Here is a 24949-nt window from a genome sequence, read left to right as displayed (position 1 = left end):
GCCGTTTCTCTGGGAGATCGCCTGAGGCGCGTGGCCGAGCGGTTAGGCGGCCAACGGTTTTCCAGCGCGAGGGCGGAGCGCGGGCGGAGCGGCGGGAACCGGTCGGGCGGGAGGCAGCGGACGTAGGGCGGGGCCAGCGCTGGGAAGGATCGCGAAGGAGCTGGGAGGCCCCGCCCTTTCCGTAGATATCTCTAGAAAGCCGCGCAGGAGCCCGAAAACAAAGAGTGCGCACGCGCGGCGGCTAGGCCCGGGCATTTTGCTGCGTCACCAGCCGCCGCCCGGCCTCACCACCCCTCGCTCGCACGCACGCACGTTCATTCTCCGTCCTCGCGCCCCTTTTCCTACACTTTCCTCTTCTCCCCGACCGGAGGAGTCGCTCTCCCCGCGCAGTGCATTCTGGGCACCCAGGTCGAGCCCGCCGCCGCCGCCGTCGCTTGAGGGAAGCGAGAAGAGGCCGCGACCGGGGAGAAGACGCAGGAGTCGCCACCGGAGAGGAGTCGCCTGCCCAGGAGCTGCCGCCGGAGAGGCCCGCCCACCCGTTCGCCCGTCCCCCTGCCCTGTTCACGATGTGAGTGCGACACCCCGCCGAGAGAAGGTCGCCCGGGAGGGAGGCCGCGCGGGGGGCTGCCGGGAAGCCGTCCCCTCCCCTCCCCCTGTCTCGGCCCCCTCGACTTGGCCCCTTCGGTGGAAATGGTTCTTGCCTGGGGGTGGGAGGTCCAGTATCCCTGTTCCGGTTACCGTTGGCGGGTGGAGGACATTTTTCCTCCGAAGTCCGCTTCCCCCACCCCTAAACCGGCCCTCGGCTTCCCGGTGCCGGAAATCCCACTCTCCCCCTTCGGCGGTGCGGGTTGCTCCGAACTCTCCGTAACTTGGCGGTAGGCCTAGTCTCCTGGGAGCTTTTGGCCATGCGGACGCCCTGGAGGCGTGGACCCGCGTGGGCTGCCACTCCGCTCCTGCTGCTGTGCGATGCTGGGGCCAGGCCTGGGGCCAAGTTGCACCTGCGGTGGGTGCTGCCACCAGGCTGCTGCTCTCGTCGTAGAGCACCACGCGGCCCTCCCGCCGCCAGCGACAGGTCCTGCTAGGCGACTGAAGGGAGGCCCTGTCGTCGCCGCAACTTAACTTTCCTCCCGGGTGTCGTGATTGCTTGAGTATGGTCTTCCTAGGCTTCTTCCTAACTCCAGTCTCACTGAGGGAGTGAAGGTTGCCAAAACTCAGCCGTGACCCTGGCAGCGAGGAATGACCATTGAGCAGGGAGCTATGCACGTGTTGGAGTCGAAAGATACTTGTGGGCTTTTTTTATGTTCTATATTAAACTTTAGGCGAGGTTTCATTATTTTATCTTCATATAAGGATGAAACAGGTGTGTCATTACCTTCTTGTTGCCTTTGCTTAAATTTGTTTACGTGATGTGACTAAAGATTCTTTAGAAGTTTTATGATAAAGGAAAACCTTGGTGATTTTAACAGAGTGAGAATTTTTGGCATCGCCACTCTCAGCCTCTAGATTTTTCTCAGGGAAAGCTTTACCTTTTCAGATATGAGAACTGCCGGTTTTGTAGTTTTTTGGTACTGGTGGCTCCCTAAAAATTATGTGTGGAGAGCAATTGAGGGGAACAATTTTTATCTGTAAAAAGTAATGCACTTTAAGGGTTTCCTTAATGAAATGACATCTGCGGTGAGTGTATTCAGCTAGACATCTAAATGGATAAGTAAAAAACACTAGTCAGTTGATGATGGAAAAGAAGTCGTGAGAAGGCGGCAGGTGTTATTGTAAAGTGACATTAGAATTTTGGAAGGATTCCCCCACCCCCTAAAGTGGTGTGTAATAGAAGATTTTAATGTGTAAAATATCTTGCGCTTTTTCCCTTCGAAATCTATCCCAAGTAATGTAGCCGGATTGTCGATCTTAAAACATCCGTGAGGAGAAAATGAATCCTCAGATAAGGCATTACCAACTTTTAATAGATTAACATAGCCAAGCAAATATTTTCACGAAGAAATAGCATAGTTAATATGGTTTGAAATAGAAACACTTTCGGAGGTCACGTGAAATAAATAGGTAAGAAATATTAAGTTACGTAAATAGATTAAGAAATCGGATGAAAAGTGTATCAATTAGTATTCCAAAAAGCAGTCTGTCTATAGTTATAAGAATGCTACTTTCGAAATGACTGCTTTGAAGAGACCAGGTAAATCTCATTCTCTTTAAGATGTTCAGTATATGCCATCTTGGAGATTCTTTAGGGGATCTTATTAATGACTGAATGAGTTTGTGAGATGAATATTGAGTCAGTTATTTGAGTTGGAAAGGACTTTTCAGGAGACCTAGGAAGAATCTGGCTGATGAGGGTTCATTTTGTTGGTGTCTGCTATAGACATGTTTTTAGCTGTAGAGAGACATTTATGTTGGACATCTGAAGGGTTTTAAGGTCTTTTTTTATCCGTTGGTTGCTCTTCAGTCGTCATCTGCGTAAATTTCTGTTAATCAAGTTTTTAAAGTTTTGTCTAGTAGTTTTCATAAAAGCTCTCAATCTCTCACCTACCTTGGAGGAGACTGGGAGTTTAGGACCTCCCTCCTCCATTTAAGACCGGCGTGCTACTTTACCTTTTTTGTTGTTGTTGTTGTTAGCTATTGTAGTTGGTTCTAATTTTAAGTTGAACCTATTAACAATAGATATGAAGTAAAATGTTTTATTTAATATTGAGCTATTTGAAGTCATTCTTTCCAGTGTTTTGTAGTTAAATTAAGAAATTGTCCAGAAACATACTGTGACCATTGCTAGCTTTGGTTAAAATCTTACTTTGCCATCGTTCAGCTTTGTAGGATCGAGTCCCCAAAATAAAATCATGTGTTTTTAACCTCCAAAACAAATGGTAAAAGTGACCATACAGCATATGGTTAATTTCTGTAAGTTAAGGAAGAGTGATGATGGCATTTGTTCAGTGTTGATTCCCTAAGCACTGTAACCTGGCGACTGGATTTTCTTTTTCTTTTTTTCATTGCTTAGTTAGACTCTAACTGAAAAGCAGTAGTAACGGGGTGACAAATCACTTGAGTGCAGACTAGTATGTATTGTTAATTAAGATTCTCCTGTGTAATTGTATTTTCTCAGTTTTAAGATCTTCTAGAAGCTGTATCGTTTTGGAGTCACAGGTGGTTAGTGATGGTTGCTTTTCAGGAAAAAATACCTTTGTAACATCAACTGTTTACAGTCAGCCCAGCTCTGAAGCGCTAAGTCATATTTTATCTGAGTTATTAAATTGAGAATTGCTGCATCTAGTGTATTTCACTACAGAAATACAAACTGTGTTTTAGTAAACTTTATTATTTACTGTGTAGATTGGCAGTAATAGATTTCAAATCGAGGCTGACTTCCCCAGGACACCTTAGAACTTTTGGTTTTCCAGGAAGATGGCAATTACTTTAAATCTTACCTTGCCTTCACCTGTGTTGTACTCCAAAGCCAAATAAAATGTGCTGTTGTGGATTTTCTATGCAATAGCTGATCTCGTGTAGCCATACTTTATTGCCAAAAAGTGTTTATGTCAGGGTTCTTTCCAATTTAGCATGCTTATCTTTCTGTACTGAAGGGGTCTAAGTCATGGAGGTGTTTTTTAGATTTTTGATGTTATTATATTACAGGATTTAGTTCTTCAAATACCAGTTCACAGCACTGCTCATTAGGATAAACAACTGTCCCAAATAGGATTGGAACCCAGAATTTCTGACAGAAGGCTTATTTTTTCCACTTTACAAAAAGGGAGAATAATTTTCCAGATGGTCCTTTTATTTCCAATAAATAACCATGTCTGTAGCTCAGTGTTATTTACTATCTAATCTGATTGTTCCTGTTAAAACCTGTGCCACTTCTTGACATATGGTAACAGAGCCCTGAGCTCTGAAGTTTGTCTGTAATGGAGGCAACGAGAGATTGACCTTGTTTGAGTCTTATTTGTATGAAGAAAAGTTACAAATTTTATCTGCTTTGGGGATGTTAAAAGGGTGTGTGCACAAATGTGAGAATATGAGAAGGTTGCTTGAAAGAAAGGCACTAAGTTTGGGGGGGGTATATTATCTTTAAGAACACTCACTTTTACATTTTTATTATTATTATTTTATTTATTTTTTGTCTTAGGCTGCATGATGTGGCATGTGGGATCTTAGTTCCCTGACCAGGGATCAAACCCGCGCCCTCAGCATTGGATGCACAGAGTCTCAACCACTGGACCACTAGGGAAATCCCTATCTTAGTTTAGAAAATAGGTTGGTGTTCAGTAGTTGAAAGATAAAGTTGGTGAGAGGTACCAACAACTTTAGATTCTATTAATTGAGGCTTTACTATATTTTGGGAAATCTGGAAAAGAAGGACCACCAAATCAATATATACCTTCAAAGTACATTTGACTTGTTTGTGAGCCCTTTTTCTTTTTCTTTTTCTTTTTTTTTTTTTGAGAATGTTTATTTGGGGAATATTTAGTTTATTCATTATGATTTGGTAAGACTGATTTTCTCTTCATTAACTGGATGATTACCACAAATTATCCTTTAAGAGAGCCTACACTTCTTCCCTTCTTGCCTCCATTTCTTTTTTAAAATCTAAAGAAATTGACCTTTCAATGAAAGATTAATACTTTCACTTTTTCTGCCTGATTAATTTATTTGAGCACATTAGTTGAAGGCAAAACTTAAAGATTTAAAAACATTTGTTTTATTATAAAGCTTGTCATTTAGCACATCCTTGTATCATGTTTTGTAGTCTCAAATATTTTTGTAAATGTAGAGCATTTTTTTGTTTTTTGTTTTATTTTTTGTCCGCGCTGTGAGGCGTGTGGGATCTTAGTTTTCTGACCAGGGATTGAACCCATGTCCCCTGCATTTGAAGTGCGGAGTCTTAACCACTGGACCACCAGAGAAGTCCCAGAAGTAGAGCAGGTTTATTAAAAGGTCATATTGCTGTTTACCCCAGTGTATTTGTCTGTATACGTTGAAGAGCCTAACATTTTGTGACCAAATGATAGAATCCTAATTTTTTTCTCAATGATGTAGAGTAAAAATTAAGATACTAATGATATGTTTCATTTGTGGTAAAAACTTCTTTATAAAGAAACCAATCTCATTGGACACACTCCCATGACAGTTCTTAATGATTGCTGGGGGAAATACACTAAAATGATGTGGTGTTCTGTGATTTTATGGGATGAGCATGTAATGTATATGTATCCTGTGAGGTTGAGTTAAGCCGTACATTTCAGGGAGCCAGATTTGAATTATGTTATTAGCTAAGATTTGTAGGTCTCTCACTTGAATACTAAAATTTTTTTGTTTCACTAAATTCTTATGTACAGACCTCATCATTTTTCATGTTTGCTGTATAATGGTCCAGAGAACTTGCTTACAAAAACATTTAATTAATTAACTTATTTCTTTACTTACTTACTTACCTCACCTCACCCCTTGGCATGTGGGGATCTTAGTTCCCCAACCTGGGATCAGACTCGTGCCCCCTGCAGTGAGAGGGGGCTTAACCACTGGACTATGAGGGAATTCCCCTTACAAAACCTTTTGAACATTGGAAATTCTGAGAGGAAAAGAAAAAGATGCTAGAGCTTTGATCATAGTATTGGTTATAGAGGCAAGTTATATGCTGTAGAATACTATTAGATGTAGAATTTTTTCCGTCTCAAGATATCTGAAGTTCCGAAGGGGTGATCGCTGTAATTAATGTTTATTTTAAACTACCCAGGTACAGAGTAAATGCTTTTCTATTGTCTCCAGGGACATCTATAACCTAGTGTTAACTTGGTTTTCAACCTTGAGCTTTATGAACTTACCTGGAGTTATGTATGATATGCTTGTCCTACCAGTTCATAAAAGGCTTGAAGTGGTCTAATTGTCTTGTTTTTTTTTAACGTTTGTTTATTTATGGCTGTGTTGGGTCTTCGTTGTAGCACGCGGGATCCTCCACTGTGGTGCGTGGGTTCCTCGTTGAGTGTGCAGGCTTCTCTGTAGTTGTAGTGTGCAGGCTCAGTAGTTGTGGCATTTGGGCTCCAGAGCACATGGGCTTTGTAGTTGCGGTACACAGGCTCTCTAGATGTGGCCTGCGGGCTCAGTTGTTGCAGTGCACAGGCTTAGTTGCCCTGCGGCAAGTGGGATTTTAGTTTCCCAACCAGGGATTAAACCTGCGTCCCCTGTGTTGGAAGGTGGACTCTTAACCACTGGAACACCAGGGAAGTCCCTAATTGTCTTTTAGTAATTTAATCTGCCTTGGACATTTACTATCAGAAGAATTGCAATAACCAGGAAATGTTCATTAGCAAATTCTTTCTATTTAGCTTTGCTGGTGGTTTTAGTCTATTTGGGCTGCTGTAACAGAATACCACAGACTGGGTAGTTTATCAACAGCAGAAACATTGTCCACTATTCTGCAGTCTGAAAGTCCACAATGTAGGCACCAATATGGTCACCTTCTGGTGAAGAGGCGCATTTTCTGGTTAATAGCTTCTTGCTGTGTCCTCATAGTAGTGGAAGGGGCTGGGGGCCTCTCTGGAGCCTCTTTATAAGGCACGAATTAAATTTATGAGGGTTCTACCCTCAAGACCTAAGCACCTCCCAAAGGTCCCACTTCGAATATAATCACGTTGAGCATTAGGATTTCAATATATGAATTTGGAGGGCATGCATTAAGGTCATTGCACTGGAGCATCCTTTGGGGGGGGAAGGGGGAGCACACCTCACAGCATGTGGAACTTCTCCTGACCAGAGATCAAACCCATGCCCGCTGCAGTGGAAGCACAGTCTTAACCACTGGACCACCAGGGAAGTCCATGGTGCTTCCCATTTTTTAAAGAGGGAGGTGCTTGTAATTTTATACAAATTAGAATTAAAATGCACCAGATTCTAGTATATTAAAAATGGTATTTGGGAACAAATGTGGTTTCCACTCTGTCATTCTAAGACAAACTAAGAAATTTTAGTCAAAACTACAGAGGCGAATTTTAGGTTATGCAAATTTTAGCTTCTTAAATTGACGTGGCCCTGATCTTGAGCTTGGGAGTACTTGTCAGAAGAACTTGGAATGTCCCACTTTGGAGATTTTGGGTATTATTTTGTTTTAAGTAGTGGCTTATTCACATAATGTATGCAGAGGTGAAAAAAGTTCTTGTATCTATAGATACGTTACTATTAAAATGAATTAATAGACTTGACAGTCGTTTGGGATTTTGCCAGTGTTTGTATAAGACTAGAGATGAGTCCAACCTAGTTTAGGAGCTAGAGTTTAAAATCAGCCTTTCTTTGGGTTAATAGAAAAAAAAGTGTTGTGATCCTCATAGAAGACAAAAAGGGATTTTAAAAGCGCTTGGTTTTCCTTTCAACTGAGTGAGTATATGTGTTTATTACTGTTTAGGTTAAGTGTAGGATTGCACCCCCACCTTTGTATTTTCAGACGGTTTAAATCGGGGTCACTTGGTAAATATTAGGCTTTACAGGCCACAAATATCTCTGCCTCACATTCTTGTTTTTACAGCTCTTTAAAAATATAAAAACCATTTTTGGCACCTGGGCCAACCCCTGGTTTGGATCACTTTATTTTGGTTTTATTATCTGGTAAATGATCTTATTAGTTTTCTCAGGCTACCATAGCAAAGTACCAGAGACTGGGTGATTTAAACAGTAGTAGTTTATTTCCTCACGATTCTAGAGGGTGTTAGCCCAAGATCAAGGTGTCAGAAGGGTTGCTTTCTTCTGAGGCCTCTCTGCTTGGCTTATAGGTGGTCATCATCTGTTTTCTTCACAGGGCCTTTCTCTGTAACTGTGCTAATCTCTCTCTTTTTTTTTTTTTAATTTTTTAAATTTTTTTTAATTTTTAAATTTATTGCTGTGTTGGTTCTTCGTTGCTGCACACAGGCTTTAGTTGTGGTGAGCAGGGGCTACTCATTGCAGTGCACAGGCTTCTCATTGCAGTGGCTTCTCTTGTTGCAGAGCACAGGCTTTAAGTGAGTGGGCTTCAGTAGTTGTGGCACACGGGCTTAGTTGCTCCTTGGCATGTGGGCTCTTTGTGGACCGGGGCTTGAACCCTTGTGCCCTGCATTGGTAGGCGGATTCTTAACCACTCCACCACCAGGAGAGTCCCTGGAAAAGCATTTTTACCAGAGTTTATTGAAATAGCCACTTGTAAACATATTGGGAGAAGAATCCGCTCATTAATCAGGTTAAGATTGTAAATCAACTATATTCAATAAAAATTAATTTTTAAAAATCAGGGTGATTGTTTTTAGCTTTATTACATATTTTTTTCAAACAGGAAAGGTAGAATACTACAATGAATTCTTCATGTACCCATTATTCAGTCTCAACCGTTATCAGTACAGGGTCATTCTATTTTATCCGCCCCCTCCCTTCCCCAATAAATATAATTTTAAAAATATTTAATTGTTTGCGCTGGATCCTCGTTGTGACATGCAGGATCTTTTAATTGCCACGTGCAGGTTCTTAGTTGTGGTATGCGGGATCTGGTTCCCTGACCAGGGATCGAACCTGGGCCCTCTGAATTTGGAGCTCAGTCTTAACCAAGGAACCACCAGGGAGGCCCCCCAGTGAGTTTTATTTTGAAGGAAATCCCAGACGTGATTCTTTAAACAAGGACTATTTGCAAACTGGATACCTTTGGCAGCAAGCAAGTGCTGTTTACCAGAACAGCAATTTCTAAAACTTGAGAAAAAAATGACAGTTGGGCAGTCAATTCTAGCCAGATTTTGTGAGCCATAGTTATTGCAGTCTTTGTTTTCTTGTGTCTTAGTTGAAAGGAAAAGATTGATTTTCTTTTTAAATTAAAAAAAAATACTTATTCGTTTTTTTATTTGGCTGTGTCAGGTCTTAGTTGTGGCACATGGGATCTTCATTGCCATGTGTAAGATCCTCGTTGCAGTGTAGGGGATCTTTAGTTGCAGCATGTGGGCTCTTGGTGGGCATTGGGAGCGTGGCGTCTTAACCGCTGGACCACCAGGGAAATCCATCTTTTTAAATATTTAAATAACACAGTTTCACAATTAGACTGGGTTGGTCTAAAGGAAGAAAGCATTCCGTGCCAAAACCATTTAATACCACTTTTTTAAAGAATTATGAATGTGATAAATCCCCATCTGTGACTCCCTGGTGGCTCAGTGGATAATAAGACTCAGAGCTCCTAATGCGGGGAGGCCTAGTCAGGGAACTAGATCCCACGTGCATTCCACAAGTAAGGAGCCTGCCTGCCACAGCTAAGACCTGACACAATCAAATAAATATTTTTTAATAATAAATAAATAAATCCCCATCTGCTGATCTTCCAGATTCAACATTTAGCAGGCCTTTGTCACATTGCTTTATGTCTCTCTTTTTCTTTAATTATTTTTAAGCGAACCCCATGTACTTCAGTTTTAATCTTGAATGGACATTTATTTTTCTTTCATAAAACAGTGCCTTTCACACCCAACAAAACTAACAGTTTTCTCATTATCTAATACGCTGTCCATATCTAGCTCTCCACGGTTTCAGTGATCTTTTTTATGTTTAGTTTGTTTGACTCAAGATGCATACTAGATTTACAAATTGCGCTTGTTTGATAATTCTTAGATCTCTTTTAATCCAGAGCATTTCTCCCTCTTTTATGCTGTTGATTTAAGAAACAGTATTCTGAATTTTTCACTTCTTGTGGTATCATTGAACTTGTTCCTTATATTTCCTATAGACTGGAATTGAGTTTACTGTGGACTATATCATGTTGATTAAATCAGGAGACGAATGTCTGTCCCATTTTTAGTGATGCTAAGGTCATAAGTTCTTGGGACTTCCCTGGTCGTACAATGGTTAAGAATCTGCCTGCCAGTGCAAGGGACACGGATTTGATCCCTGGTCCAGGAAGATCCCACATGCCACTGAGCAGCTAAGCCCGTGCACCACAGTTACTGAGCCTGCACTCTAGGGCCCTCGTGCTGCAGCTACTGAAGCCCGAGCATCTAGAGCCCATGCTCTGCAACAAGAGAAGCTGCCACAATGAGAAGCAGAAACAGAGTAGCCTCAGCTCGCTGCAACTAGAGAAAGCCCTGGCACAGCAACGAAGACCCAACGCAGCCAAAAAAAAGATCTTAAGTTCTTTATCTGTTGTTCATCTAATCATTGTTAATGGTCCCATTCATTGATTGACACTGCCAAATCAGCTTAAATTAAGGTTGCAGAATGGTGTTTTGGTTGGGGGGGGGGGAAGGTGTTTTTTGTTTTGCCCCTCACATTTTATTCCACACCAAAACTGGAATCCTATAAAGAAGCTTCCTTCATGAACTGGCCCTATTCAGGTATCATGAATAAAGATTCATAAAGGGAAAGAAGAATAAATTACCTTTTTTAAAGAATTGGAGCTGTAGCATCTCCTGGTGATCTAGAATTGTGGGTAGTTTATTTTTTTAATTTATTTTTTATTTATTTTGCATTGGGTCATCGTTGCTGCAGGCGGGCTTTCTCTCGTGGCAAGCAGGGGCTACTCTTCGTTGTGGTGCGAGGGCTGCTCAGTGCAGTGGCTTCTCTTGTTTAGGAGCATGGGCTTCAGTAGTTGTGGCGTATGGGCTTAGTTGCTCTGTGGCATGTGGGATCTTCCCAGGCCGAGGATGGAACCCATGTCCCCTGCGTTAGCAGGTGGATTCTTAACCACTGTGCCAGCAGGGAAGTTCTGTTTTGTATTGTTTTAATCAGTATAAACATGGTATTTATATTCAGTGTATTTGGATCAGTTCAAATTGGCATTGGCCAAGGGGAGAGAGACCCTAATTGTTTCCTCCTGTTTTGACTGATCTCGTTATTTTCTTATTGTTTTTTTGTTTTGTTTTAAATTTTTTGGCCACACTGCGATATGGGATCTTGGTTCCCCAACCTGGGATCGAACCCACGCTTGCCTGCATTGAAAGTGTGGAGTCCTAACCAATGGACCACCCTGATCTAATTGTTTTTAATAGCTTGATTTGCATTGTGAGATGTCCCAAGCTCATTTTTATTTTGTACCTTGAGACTGGGGTCAACCATTTCCATATAGGCATTTGTTTCCTTTTAGTTAGAGGAAATAGTAGTTTGATACTGGGGTGTTCGTTGCCCCAGATTGTTATTGTTAGTGCTTTTTAAAGATAGGACTATCTGGTTACTTCAATTTGAAAATCTGTGAACCTGGTCATTTAAAATTTTAATTATCTATTAAGTTAGCAAATATTTTCAGGTAAAGACCAAACATGGGGGAGTTCCCTGGTGGTCCAGTGGTTAGGATTCCTTGCTTTCATTGCTGAGGGCCTGGGTTTGATCCCTGTTGGGAAACTAAGATGCCCCAAGCCACATGGGAAAGAGCAAACATATTACCACATTGAGAATACTGTTTTGGCAAGAAAAGGAACTAGAAATATTGGGACCTATTCGTAAAACTCCTAAATTGTTTATTAGCCGTATTAATATAACAACATTAAAAGTTGTGATTCCTTTAGTCCACAAAAGTTTGGTTAGATGTCTTTTTCAAAGGCATTTAAAAATCCCCCCCTGCCCCATCCTGCTAGTAGATGCCTAAAGAAACAGCTTTTACCCTTGCTGATTTGTTGGTATTTAGACTTCGGAAATTGCTATCTATAATTTTTAATTTCAGATCTGGTATCAGTGTTCCAGAGTAGAGTATGACTAGTCGAGTTTGATGGTTGTTGTAAAAATGTTGATGAGCACTTGGCTATAAGTTTAGAACTTCAAGCTGCTACTTCTTAGTCTTAGGGTTGGGAATTTCAGAGGTTGGAAGCAAAACAATTCCTTTCGGTTGAGTTGATTTATGAGTAATGTTTGAACATATAATAATTTTTTTAACTTTTATTTTGGAGTTTCAGGTTTACAAAAAAGTTTCAGAAAATACAAAGAATTCCTATAATTTTGGTTTTTAGATTATCAAAGTGGCATATGCTTATTTTAAAAGTAATTGAAACAGTTCGGAATGATGTGGCTTTACTTCCTTTCCCTCATCTTTCTGGCTCATTCTTGAGAGGCAAACGTGAATTCTTCAAATTTTTATGCATATGTAAATATCTAAGTAACTTGTCTTAAAGATGACGGTCAAGAAAAAACTTTAAAGTATTTACCACATATAATCTTTATTGCCTTATTAATTAGTCACATTCGACTGTATTTGCTTCTAGCAGATTTTTAGCTACATTCTAAAACAATTTTAATGGATGAGTAGAGCTTTAGGCATTTGACATTGAAGAAGACAGGGGTCTGTTGCAAGGGACAGGAGCTGATGAATAATAAGGAAGAAGCAAATATTCAGGGTTGTTTCTAGTATAAGTATATATTGGATACAGATAGATTAAAAGATGGGACTATAAAGAAGTTTAATTCTTGGGTTTCCTAGGTGGCGCAGTGGTTAAGAATCCACCTGCCAATGCAGAGGTCACGGGTTCGATCCCAGCTCCAGGAAGATCCCACATGCCGCGGAGCAACTAAGCCCGTGTGCCAAAAAAAAAAAAAGAAGTTTAATTCTTTATCTAATGTCATTGTGTGGAATCATAAGGGTTTGTTGGGAAGGTTTATATGCCCAGGGTGGTGGGGAAAACTGGTTGATTTATAGAGTCAGCTGCAAGTGAGCTTTGTTGTTGTTTTGGCTGTGCCGCACAGCATGTGGGATCTTAGTTCCCCCAACCAGGGATTGAACCTGTGCCCCCTGCAGGGGAAGCACAGAGTCTTAACCACTGGACTACCAGGGAAGTTCAAATGAGAACTTTTTTGAGGACAAGTACTGTCATTTCTCATACTTTCTAAAAACTCCCCCTCACAGTTCTTAGCATTGTAAGTAGAAGTGTTGAATACTATATTTCAGTTGACAGTGGATTAGTTCTGATCTTTAAATTTCTGTGAAGTTGAATTCTTAAGAGCAGGGCTGTAAAGGAGTAGCACACAAATTTTGACATGGCTACCTAAATGGTTAACTCCATTGAGCATTTTATTTGTTTCATTTTTTAAATCCTTCCTATGATGAAATCAGTGTCATTGCGTTTTAACTTGGAATGCAGCTGTTAGGGAAAAAATGTAGTTTACATTTGATATTGTGAGAAACTGCCTCAAAATAATCAATGCTCTGATGGAGAACAGAAGTATGTTACTTACATGCTAAACTTTGGAGGTCATGTAAATATTCAGTTAGTGAATTTCGCCTTAACTTTGTCTAATTTTATCTGTTTTTAGGCAGCCTGCTTCTGCAAAGTGGTACGATCGAAGGGACTATGTCTTCATTGAATTTTGTGTTGAAGACAGTAAAGATGTTAATGTAAATTTTGAAAAATCCAAACTTACATTCAGGTAAATTACTATTTTACATCATTGGGTAAAAAGCTGGTTGACAGTTTGAATAACTTTGGTTTGCTTTTTTTGTGTTTTCACTGAAATTATTAGTCTTTACCTCTTTGAAGAAACTCATTTATCCCCCCCCCCCCTTTTTTTTGGTACAGTTGTCTTGGAGGAAGTGATAATTTTAAACATTTAAATGAAATTGATCTTTTTCACTGTATTGATCCAAATGTAAGTAGTTTTGATGCTTTAATCTCAATTTAAATTGTGAGGAAATGGACATACTTTAAATACTCATTTTAGAGATAAGCACTAGTTCATAACAGTTCAGAGGCTAAGTGTAATTATATGTTTTGCCTTATTTCCCTCTTGTAACTACTTTTTTGCATATTCTTTTTGTTCTTGTTATTGTTTGGACTCAGGGCAATATTCTTTTAATTTTTATTTTTTTATCTTTTTAAAATTGAGGTGTAGTTGATATAAGGGCAGTACTCTTGAGGCTTGTCTTTAAGCATAGTTATACCTAAGTATGTTCTATGATTGTACTATATTTAGTTACTATTTTTAAGATTTTATTGTATTCACTCTGTGCAGGGGAGGAAAAATGATATTTTTTGCAGTTGGATAGCTTACGAAATCTTTAGTAGTCTGGGGATGTTTCTTTCAGGGTTTAGAGAAAGTGTAGGGAAGGAAATTAGGAGAAATGACAAATAACAAGCTACTTGTATCCTATAGTAATACCAGAGACGTAAACGATGTGAAAGCGCTTATTATTGTTTTTAGGATTCCAAGCATAAAAGAACGGACAGATCAATTTTATGTTGTTTACGAAAAGGAGAATCTGGCCAGTCATGGCCAAGGTTAACAAAAGAAAGGGCAAAGGTAGGTTCTTTTTTCTTTTTTTGAAAATTTGGTGTTTTAAAGTAATTAAAGATACATGGACATCAAACTAAAAATTTCTGCCTAACAAAGGGAAACCATCAACAAGATGAGAAGACAACCTACTTAATGGGAAAATATATTTGCAAATCTTGTATCTGATAAGAGGTTAATAAATCCAAAATATATGAAGAAATACAACTCAACAATAAAAAAAACCCAAATGAAAAACAGGCAGAGCAGTTCCCTGGTGGCCCAATGGTTAGGATTCTGGGCTTTAACTGCCATGGCCCAGGTTCATCACTGATTATTAGAGAAATGCAAATCAAAACCGCAATGAAGTATCACCTCCTAACTGTTAGAATGGCTCATATCAAAAAGACAAGTAACGAATGCTGAAGAAAATAGGGAGAAAAGGGAACTCTCTTATACTGTTGTTGGGATTATAAATTGGTGCGGCCACTATGGAAAATAGTATGGAGATTCCTCAAAAAATTAACAGTAGGACTACCATATGATCCAGCTATTCCACTTCTGGGTATTTATCTGAAGAATATGAAAACATTAATTGGAAAAGATGTATGCCACCCCAGTGTTCATTGCAGCATTATTTACAATAATCAAAACATGGAAGCAACCAAAGTATCCATTGATGGATGAATGGATAAACTGTGGTGTGTGTGTATTCAATGGATTACTATTCAGCCATTAAAAAAGAATGAAATCTTGACATTTGCAGCAGCATGGATGGACCTCAAGGGTAAAAAGCTAAGTGAAATGAATCAGAAGGAAAAAGACAAACCTAATTTTAAAAATGATTACAAACAGAATTAAAACTCACAGGGAACAGATTGATGTTTACCAGCGGGGAAGGGGCTTGGAGGGGTGGGTGAAAGGGGTACAAGGAGTCAATTGTATAGTGACAGACATAAGTGTATTTGGAGGGTGATCACTTTGTCTATTTAGATGTCTATTTACAATGTTATACACCTGAAACATTTTTAGAAAATATATTTTAAAAATTGGTATGAGGATTATAGTGTTTATTTTCATAGCTCAGTACTATTAATATTAAGGCATTGTGTTCTATATATTTTTCTCTACTTTGAGATTTATTAGCTTTAACTTAATACCAAGTGTGGTCAGAATAAGATAGTCACTAATTGATGCAGACTCTTTTGCATTCAAGAGGCAGACTTTACTTAGAAGTATAAATTACTCAGATACCACATCAGAGCATATCATGGTGACATTTGAAAAAATAATAAGTTAATCTAAGTATCTGAATTTGAATAGTTCCTACCAGTAAATTTTTGTTTTAAAAAGTAGGTTTGTTATGACAACTGTGAAGGAAACTTAATGAAACTATATTTATCATTATTGCATTTTTCTAGTTCTTTTTTTGTGCTGATTCTATGCCTCACTAGTGAGTATGAACCCATAGCTCAAAAAATGTAGATTTAAGGTATGCACTGAAAGAGTACAAGATAACCTAATCATAGGGTGATATTTGTATTGATCTATATAGCTTAATTGGCTTAGTGTGGACTTCAATAATTGGAAAGACTGGGAAGATGATTCGGATGAAGATATGTCTAATTTTGATCGTTTCTCTGAGGTAAGTTCTTTTAAAGGTGTTCTTCCACCTCCCTCCCAGTATAAATTTCTGTGTAGTCAGTTTAATTTGGTTTTAAAGACCTAGTGATATTTAAGACATCCATTATTTTACTTTCAAGACTGTTCTGTAGAAAAACCAAATAAGATTTTGAGTGGTCATTTAACCTTTTATGAATTTTTAAAAATTAGTGTTAAGTTCTAAAGTTGATCTATAAAGACAAAAAATAAGCTGTGCAATCAATGCAACATAGCTAGTTTTTATTCCAGCATTGGAACAGATTTTTTTTTTTTTAAAGGAGCATGAATGTAGTAATTGGCTTGCATTTTGAAGCTGTGTAATACGAATATAAACCTTTAAACACAAGAATCATGGTGAGATAAGTACGATGAGTGGTGTGTAGGGACATTTTAATTGCAAAATCAGGGAAAGGATTTTAAGTAAGCCTATTTTTACAGGATGTCACTGAGATGCATATTGCCATGGCCAAAGGCGGGGAAAACATTGAGATTCTCTTAGGTAGACTAGACCCTTATCAAATGTGCTACAGTAAAGCTGATCAGAAAAAAGAACATTAGATTGTAAGTTGAAGATGTTTCTCATTGTGATTAATTGACTGTACTTTTAGGTTTCTTCTTTGAGAACAAAGAGTTAGAAGGACTAAGTGCCCAGCCTCATGTATGCAACTGCTTATTTAACACCTCTCCTCACATAGCTCTCGCACCTTGATTTCAAAAGAGAGAAGGGAGATATGGTATTCTTGTGATTCTCTTAAACTATGCTACTCCTTACCTGTAGTAGGTGGTGCCACCATTTACCCAGCTACGGATGTCACAACTTCTTATCACTGTTCTCTTTCACCGATTCTCTCTATCCAGTGTAATGTTAACTGCTGTCTTTGTTGTCTGTATTTTGTTTGTATCTTCTAAGCAGCTCTCTGTTCAATTCTGTCTGTTGCCATTGCATCTTGGCACCTAGCATTGTGCTTGGCACCTTTTGAGCATTTTTCGTGCTCAAAGAAACTTAACCAGTATTTAGTGTATTCGGAAGTAGGAAAACTCTTTACTAGTTATTCATATACTGAGAGATTTGAGTAGGTATGTTTTTAAGGCCCCTTCTAACTCTGAAGTCAAGGTAAGCATGTATTTTTTGAAGTCTCCATCTCATATTATTTAGTCTGCTTATTTGCTCCTCTTTAAAGAATATATATACTGCTTATTTTATGATCAGAAACAACTAAATATGGAAAATTAGTACTTTATGTATAAATATGCTCTGTCAGTCCCAGTTTATTGTAGGTATACAAGGGTGTTTTCCACAGTCTTCCTTTTTCAAGGATTTTTTTTTTTTTTTTTTTTTTTAACTTAGTCACTGTGGTTTGGCCTTTGATTCAGTATTAGTTTATACAAACTAATCAGCCCAAAAGACTTTATTTTAAATTATTTATTGGTTCTTCACAATATTTGAACTACAGTGAGAATACCATAATAAACATGTCACTTAGTTAAAGGTACAAAAGTTTACAACTATCAGGACAAATAATCTCATTCTTTTCCCTAACCACCAGTGGTAACTGCTATTCAGGATTGTGGGGTTTAATTTCTACATCATACATATATATCTTGTTGGATGAATTTTAATAACTTCACTTTTCTACGATGAGAACTGACTCTTAACTTCCTACAAGGTTTCAGGATTTTATGTAATTATCTATAATCTACCTTTTCCGAAAAGGAAGGTACCTAATACATCGTTTGACAGATATATATTTTTTTAATTGGTGGAAATCTATGGCAGACTTAAGGTTTATTCTGGAGCGTGCAGCCTAATACTTAGGGCTTAACTTAACATTCTTTTTAAAACTAATTTTTACACTTCAAATAGATGATGAACAACATGGGTGGTGATGAGGATGTAGATTTACCAGAAGTAGATGGAGCAGATGATGTAAGTCTATAAATTCTTTTCTATGTTTACTTAAAATAGTAAGAAAACAGTGTATTTACAGGTTGTTTTACATAGACTCAAGATTTCTTTCTTTTTTTTTTTTTGCCACTTACTGGTTTTTTTCTAAAAAATATTACAGGGAAAGCCAATTTTTTAAATGTGCTCATTTTTGAGGGATGGATACCTACTAGGAAGCAGGTGTCCCATGGATCATTCTTAAAGGGACCAGATTTATAATTCAAAATTGTTGTATAGAGACAAATGACTTATTCAACTAACAGTTAGTTTAGGGATTATTTTGACAAAGTTGAACAGTTTTTAAATTTTAAGAATATACTGGGCCACTCTTCTCAACATTTTCCCACCTGGCATCCTGTTAACATCTTTAAGAAAGTTGTTCAATATAGTTTGGAAAATACTTACACAATTCAGCAGCTGAGATTAGAGTTCATTGTCTTCTGTCATTTCAGTGGTCTTCATATTGAGCCATTTTCCTCTTCCATTGAATGCCAAGAGAGAAGAGAAACCATTTTATACCAAGGTTCAGTCTGGCTGATAGGAAGGGATTTGAAGGGTGGGCTCAATTCCCACCAAAAGGCACACATCATATAGGAAGATAGATCCTCAGCTGTACATTTATTTGTCTTAAGTAAACCTGTTCTTAAGTCCATTGATAAATTTAAAGATTGATACAATCACATATCTTTGCTACTTGAGTCAAAAGTACAGTGCTTTAGCTTTTTAAGGCAAACTGTTCAGTTAGCAGAGGAATAGTTGATCAACTTGGTAACTTTTTTATTTCCCTTTCTGCAGGATTCACAAGACAGTGATGATGAAAGTAAGTATCTTTGTAAAAAGTATGTTTACACAGTGATGTTTCACATGAAAGACCAAACTCTCAAAGTAGAGAAATTAACTTGTTTAAAATTTTTGGAAGATACATGATTATTTCCTTATGGCCTCTAATAAATAGCTAATGCAGAAATTTGAATGATTTGAGATTCAAATTTTAAAAAAAGACAAGCAGTTCTTTAGGAAACTAACTCTTGGTGGCTGCTTTTTCCTATTGTAAGACTTTGAAGTTGTTAAGAGTATTCCCTTGTAATTTATACTAATCTTTTAAAAATCCTTTCAGAAATGCCAGATCTGGAGTAAGGAATGTTGTCATCGCTGGATTTTGAGAAAGAAAAATAACTGCTCTGCAAGATTTCATAATTGAGAGAATTCCTGAGTTGATAGCTCTAAAGGCAGATGCTGTATTTGCCTCCTTTAACCCATTTTTCAACCTGTTTGTTTTTTTAAAGGCTTCACTAAGGGTTGATATGTACCATTGTATGGGGCAATTTTAAGTCAGCTAAGGCAATAACCTTATGCATGAACATTTCCCAAGTTTCCATGACACTGTTGAGGTCCGAGGCAATTGATAAAGCAGTAGTGATAAATAAAAACATTTTACCTAAGTCTCCTTTACTTCATAACATAGATACTGACGTGATAGGAAGCTTCTTGGATTAGGAAACGTAACAAAATTTTAGATTTTAGAACATGGACTCAAAGTGGCTGAAACAAATTGGTTGATACTTTAAACTCTTAACGTTGTTCCTCTGGTATATCCTTCAGGATTGTTCCACTAAAGTTTTATTTTTCAAAAAATTTACTTCACATTATTGTATGTAAGTGATCACTTGTCAGTGTTCCAGATGTATCTTAGCTAAAGCTAGTGAATGCCCTAACTTAGATGGTTTTGAAGCCTGTACATTTGGTATTGTTTGACCCTTAAACTTTTACATCTCTTAGCATGGAGGACGAAGAAAGGCTGTACATTGTTGCTTGAGAGTCTGTACATTTAGACCAAATTTGTATTTGCACTGTCAGTATGGCAAATGAGTGAAAAAAATGTTAATACACTATTGGATTTTTTATTTCTTTCTTTTTTTTTTTTTTTTTTTTTGATTCAGCTTGTACCTGGGCTGAAAACCTCAATTTATGTTCATGACAGTGGGGATTTTTTTAAATGTCAACATTCTTTCTAATAAACTGTTGGAAGACTTCTTGGCTATCCTTTCAAGTGTCTGGTTTACTGTAATTTCATGTATTGCCATTTACTGGAATGGAGTTTTTTATTTTTACTTGAGGAAGAATTGGGGAATATTCCTCTGTTTGAAAAAAAAAAAGAGGCTTACTGTAATGTGACAGAAAACCTTTTAAAAGTGGATCTGTAATAGAAAATTGTAGATGCACTTTGCAACAGTTGGAAAAGAAAGTGTTGTGATTTGATTGAAATAAAACTAAATGTGTTGTCCTCCTCTAAATCTTTGAGCTTCTGCATTTTGGCACTTTTTATTCCCTCCAGCTTCTGTGTATTTGTCATAGCATAGAAATGCTTCATATTTCAGTATTTCCTTAAGTCAGTCATACAGTCAGTATTAAAGTGCTGGTGGGGGGTGGGGTAGGGTACAAAGATTAATCCTTCGGGTAATTGTATATTCCAGGAGCTCACATCACAGGCTAGCCTTGGGACAAATAGTGAACAAAAACTTGGGAGATGGAAAGTGTATTAATATATATGGGTAGAGTATTTAGATATAGAAGGGAAAACACAACCTTTTTTCTTCCCTTGTTAAGTATGTGACTGTTCCAAATGATACTCAAAACCATTTTGTTGAAGTGCTACAACTAGGAAATCTTACTTTCTAGGGACTGTGGCCATAACAACACACTCAAATGTTTTGTTATGTTACAGAAGTATAATTAGGGTTCTGGTCCTGTTAAGGGAATGCAATTTCCTCAAATCCTTGGGTTTTTCCACATTGGAAGGTATGTTTGTACTTTTGTACTTTAAAAATATATATATTTTAAACTTGGTCTTTTTTCTCTGGAGCATGCCAAAGGTATCAGTATGACTGATACTGCTTAGCTTCAGGGAAAGACTTTTATTTTTATTCTCTGAAAGAACTATTTTTGTATGTCAATTCTGGAAGTTAGGGTCATTAAGGATTTATTGGCTTAATGCCAGCCGTTAGGCTATAGCATTAAGAAAGTGTAGCATGATGAATTTCTGATTTCATCCTGTTTCTTAAGATTCTTAAAATTTTTTAAAAATCCTATTTTGTGTTCAGACACTTGAATGGGATTTCATTAACCCTTATTGCTGTCAGCTATGAAGCCTTGTGAATGGTCTGGTCCCTCCAAGCTAAAAGTATTTCATGCCAAAATGAATTGACAGGCCAAAACTTAAACTATTTGGCCTTCTATGGCAAATCTGAACTGTAATTACTTTTGCTTAGAAGAGAGTCACTGGGAGAGGATCATTTGGTGAGTTTTTAAGGTTGAATGAGGGAGATAGCATCTATTGTCAGTTTTGAAATGTAGTGATAAAGGTGCGATATTCAACTTCCTGAACTGTTTACCTCCAAGGAAGAGAGGGGAAGGTGATTAGTTACTGCAAGTAGCACAAGGATTTGTATTTACCCATTCAGTTTTGTGCACGTTTTCATTTTTCCTATTTAGCAGGAATTCTTTTGACGAGATGAGTGATAATGAACTTCACCTGTATGGTTAATATCAAATTCTGTTCCACAGGGCTCACCCAGTATTATACCAACCTTGAGAACATAAAGGCTGGGAAGGAGAGGGGAGGCAGGTACCTTGTCTAAGGCTTACTCTAAGTCTTAAATTGTTATTTTATCCTGGTATGCTTTTCAAGCCTGTGGACGTAATTGAAACATTAAGCACACTTGATTATTAGTTGGTAGTCTCTTCTACTAGAAGAGTGAAAGATATATGTCACCACTAAATCTCCAGCCCTGAGGACAGCACCTGATAATGTTGAACACTAGGTACATACTTGTGGAGTTACTACATTTTGCATGGGTAATGTTTTGCAAGTGGGCCTGGAGGTAAGGGAAAAAAGTTAGTGTGGTAGTTCAAAGGGTAAAATGTAAAGGGATAAATTTAGGCACTGGCAGTGATAACTGAAGAAAGATTCCAGAGAGATGTCAAATAGGATTTAGTATAGTAGGTGATGTGGGGCCCAGGAATTTGCAATTTAACTGATGATTAACAGTGATTAAAGTGTGATCCTGGCTACCAGCATCAGTCTCACCTAGGAACTTGTTAGACATATCAATTTCAGGCCCCCAGGCAGACCTCCTAAATCAGAAACAAGACAGTAGAGTCCAGTGATCTGTCTTAAGTCTTCTAGGTGATTCTGATGTGTGGTAAAGTTTGAAAACTGCTCTTTTAGATCTAAAATGCAGATACGGAGTTAATTGGTCCTGCTGAGGTATCAGCCCCATCCAGCGTGACTTTTTGTGATGGAACGTTCTGTTACCTCTATTGTCTGATACAGTAGCTGCCAGCTGCATAGAGCTGTTAGGGATCTGGAATGTGGCTACTGTGACTGAAAACTGAGTATTTAATTTTACTAAATTAAATCCTGAGTAGCTAGTGATTACTGTAGTAGATAATGCAGATTTAGATGATTCTGATCCTGGTGGTTTCTGACCCACTCACTGGAAGATAAATTCTTATTTAATGATAAGGGGAAATCCAAGAATGATGCAAAACCTAGAAGGCACAATGGAAAAGTAAAAAAATAACATTAAAAATTACATAGGAATTCCCTGGCAGTCCAGTGGTTAAGGCTGAGCCCTGTCACTGCCTAGGGCCTGGGTTTGATCCCTGGTCAGGGAACTAAGATCCCACGAGCTCAGCAGTGTAGCCAGAAAAAAAAAAAAAATTACATAGATCAAAAGATACCTTAGGTTAAAAGATAAGTGATATACCCGAATAAAATATTTACAGTGTTTAACAAAGAATTGAAGAGCACTGATGATTATGACAAGCCAATGGAAAAGAATAGGCAAAAGGTAGGGACAGGTAATTCACTGAAGAAATAAAAATGACCAATAAAGTATTATTAGAAATAAGGGAAATGCAAATTCAGCCAATGAAGTAATTTCATACATTTAATATTAGCCACATGAAAAAAAGTTTTGCAAGGGTTCTGGGAACCTGGTATGTTAGCAAGGTTTTTAGAAGACATGTGGCAGAATCTCATTTTTTAAAATTATCTGGTTGTGTCGGGTCTTAGTTGTGGCACGCATGTGGGATCTCGTTCCCTGATCTGGGATCAAACCCAGGTCCCTGCATTGGGAGTTCGGAGTCTTATCCACTGCACCACCAGGGAAGTCCCTAGAAATCTCTTTTAAATGAACATAATCATAATTTTAGGAAATTCCCTGTCGGTCCCGTGGTTAGGACTCTGAGCTCTCTCTGCCTAGGGCTGGGGTTCAATCCCTGGTGGGGGAACTAAGATCCCACATCCCACAGCCGTGTAGCACAGCCAAAAAATATATATGTAAATGGACATAATTTTAAACCAACATTTTATTTCCAGGAATCTATACTAAAAAAGTAGTAGGTGGTATACTCAAATATTTTACACGTTTCCTTTTTTCATTCAATACTGCATTGTAATAGCCACTGGAAACAATCCAAATAACCATTAATGGAGTAAAATAAGCTATTACACATTTTTATGGCATAAGGTGTAGCTGCAATCAGTAGAGTTCTCCAAAACATAAAGATAAGAAGACTTAACTTTTCTGTAGTGTGCTTACACTGAAGTTTTTTAGAAATGGGAATGTGCGTGTTTTACGTACATGGAATGGAAGAAGGTGATCAATATGTGCAAAATGTTTTTAGTGGTTATTTCTGGTAGTAGTGAAAGGATTTATTCTAATCCCATATACTTAGAATTTGTTCATGTATTACTTGTGTTAAAAAACAAAACAAAACAAAATTGTGGTTTGACAAGAGAATATTGGATTTTTGAGTTAGGGTACTTAAGTGACATGTCATTGCAAACTAGTTGGAGTTGAAGCGATTAGAGAACTCTGCAGCTAGGGAAGTGATTTGATTATTTTAGTGGAATTTGAACTCACCCAAGATGATTGTCAAGAAATATGATAGAGACAAAGGCATTTTACCATTTACCAGAGTACTGAAAGAATGTGGATCATGACCATATGGATGGCAGTAAAATAAGTTGGTAGGGAATTCCTGGCGGTACAGTGGTTAGTAGGACTGTGCGTTCACTGCTGAGGGTTCAGTCCCTGGTTGGGGAACTAAGATCCCGCAAGCCACGTGGCGTGACCAAAAGAGAAAAAAAAAAGTTGGTGGAAAATGCAATTTTCACCTTAAGATAAAATTCGTAAGGTCTTCAGTCATAAATTTTGGGGTCAGTCATTTGGAATTAACTTCAGGTAGGAAACCAGATTAGGTCTTTGTGGTCTCTTGTCTCATGGAAACTTGTACTTTATATGAAATACTACCTGGGCTATCTGGGAATCAAGAAATAGGAAGTAGGACCAAAACATGTCAGAACTCTAAAATAGATGACATCATTTGTTCAGAAAGACTGTTAAGGCCTATCTCAACCCAAGCGAATCAAGTGTATTTACTTTTATTTTAGACTGTATTATAAATTTAGCAGGTTATCTGATTTCAGAAGAGGACCTGAGGTTATTGGGGGCAAACACTGACAGCAAAGGAGTTAGAAAAATTAAAAATTTACAAACTTGAGCATAGTGGAGAAATATGCCTCAGTAACATTGAAAGCATTTAGCATTGCATTGTGATACAAAGATCTCTTTAACGATAACCCAGCTGCCCAAAGAAGGGTTAAATTTCCTGATAATCTGCTGAAAAGACAAATGTGTAAATTTCAAAAAGTGATGAGCCTCAGTTACCTGGAAATTTGTCAGAATCTTTACTTTGACACCTGGATTAAGTGTCAGATTAAATGTTTGACAGTTAATAAACTTTTGGCCATGACCAAAATTGATGGTACAAAACCAAAGGATCTTGACACTAAGTAAAAATACTAGCCAACACAAATACAGTGCTGTGTGCCATACATTGTTCTAAATGTTTCTTTCACATTTTAATCTACTTAATTTTTGAGACAACTCTTAGATTATTCCCATTTTATTATCTCTTATAATGAGGAAGGTGATATGCAGAGATTTTAAACTTGCTCAATGACATCTAGTAAATGGTGAAAACAAGATTTTAAACCCATTCTGGCTCCAGTGTCAATACCTAATCGTATCTATGGAAACTTCAACTCTAATAGTTGCAGGAGGCAAGTGAAATACATAGGTCCCT

The 24949-nt window shown here is 38.1% G+C and overlaps 1 protein-coding gene across 1 annotated transcript; it reads left to right on the top strand.

Moving 5' to 3' along the window:
* The first annotated feature begins 253 nt into the window (after positions 1-253).
* PTGES3 (prostaglandin E synthase 3) lies at positions 254-20088 on the top strand. The gene is made up of 8 exons (XM_057703095.1): positions 254-568; positions 13234-13347; positions 13497-13566; positions 14119-14217; positions 15743-15832; positions 17714-17776; positions 18590-18614; positions 18912-20088. Coding segments are annotated over exons 1-8 (483 nt in total). The 5' UTR covers positions 254-566; the 3' UTR covers positions 18932-20088.
* The last annotated feature ends 4861 nt before the right edge of the window (positions 20089-24949 follow it).

The sequence above is a fragment of the Hippopotamus amphibius genome, chromosome 12 (assembly GCF_030028045.1).
Source record: "Hippopotamus amphibius kiboko isolate mHipAmp2 chromosome 12, mHipAmp2.hap2, whole genome shotgun sequence".
NCBI classification, from domain to species: Eukaryota; Metazoa; Chordata; class Mammalia; order Artiodactyla; family Hippopotamidae; genus Hippopotamus; species Hippopotamus amphibius.
The sequence above is the reverse complement of the archived record's forward strand: the minus strand, read 5'-3'. Positions and strand labels throughout refer to the sequence as shown.

Excerpts from the sequence above, each read along its gene's own strand:
- PTGES3 (XM_057703095.1), top strand. Across the intron at positions 13,348-13,496 it reads AAATCCAAACTTACATTCAG|TTGTCTTGGAGGAAGTGATA; the intron begins GTAAATTACTAT and ends TTTTTGGTACAG. Across the intron at positions 18,615-18,911 it reads ACAAGACAGTGATGATGAAA|AAATGCCAGATCTGGAGTAA; the intron begins GTAAGTATCTTT and ends AAATCCTTTCAG.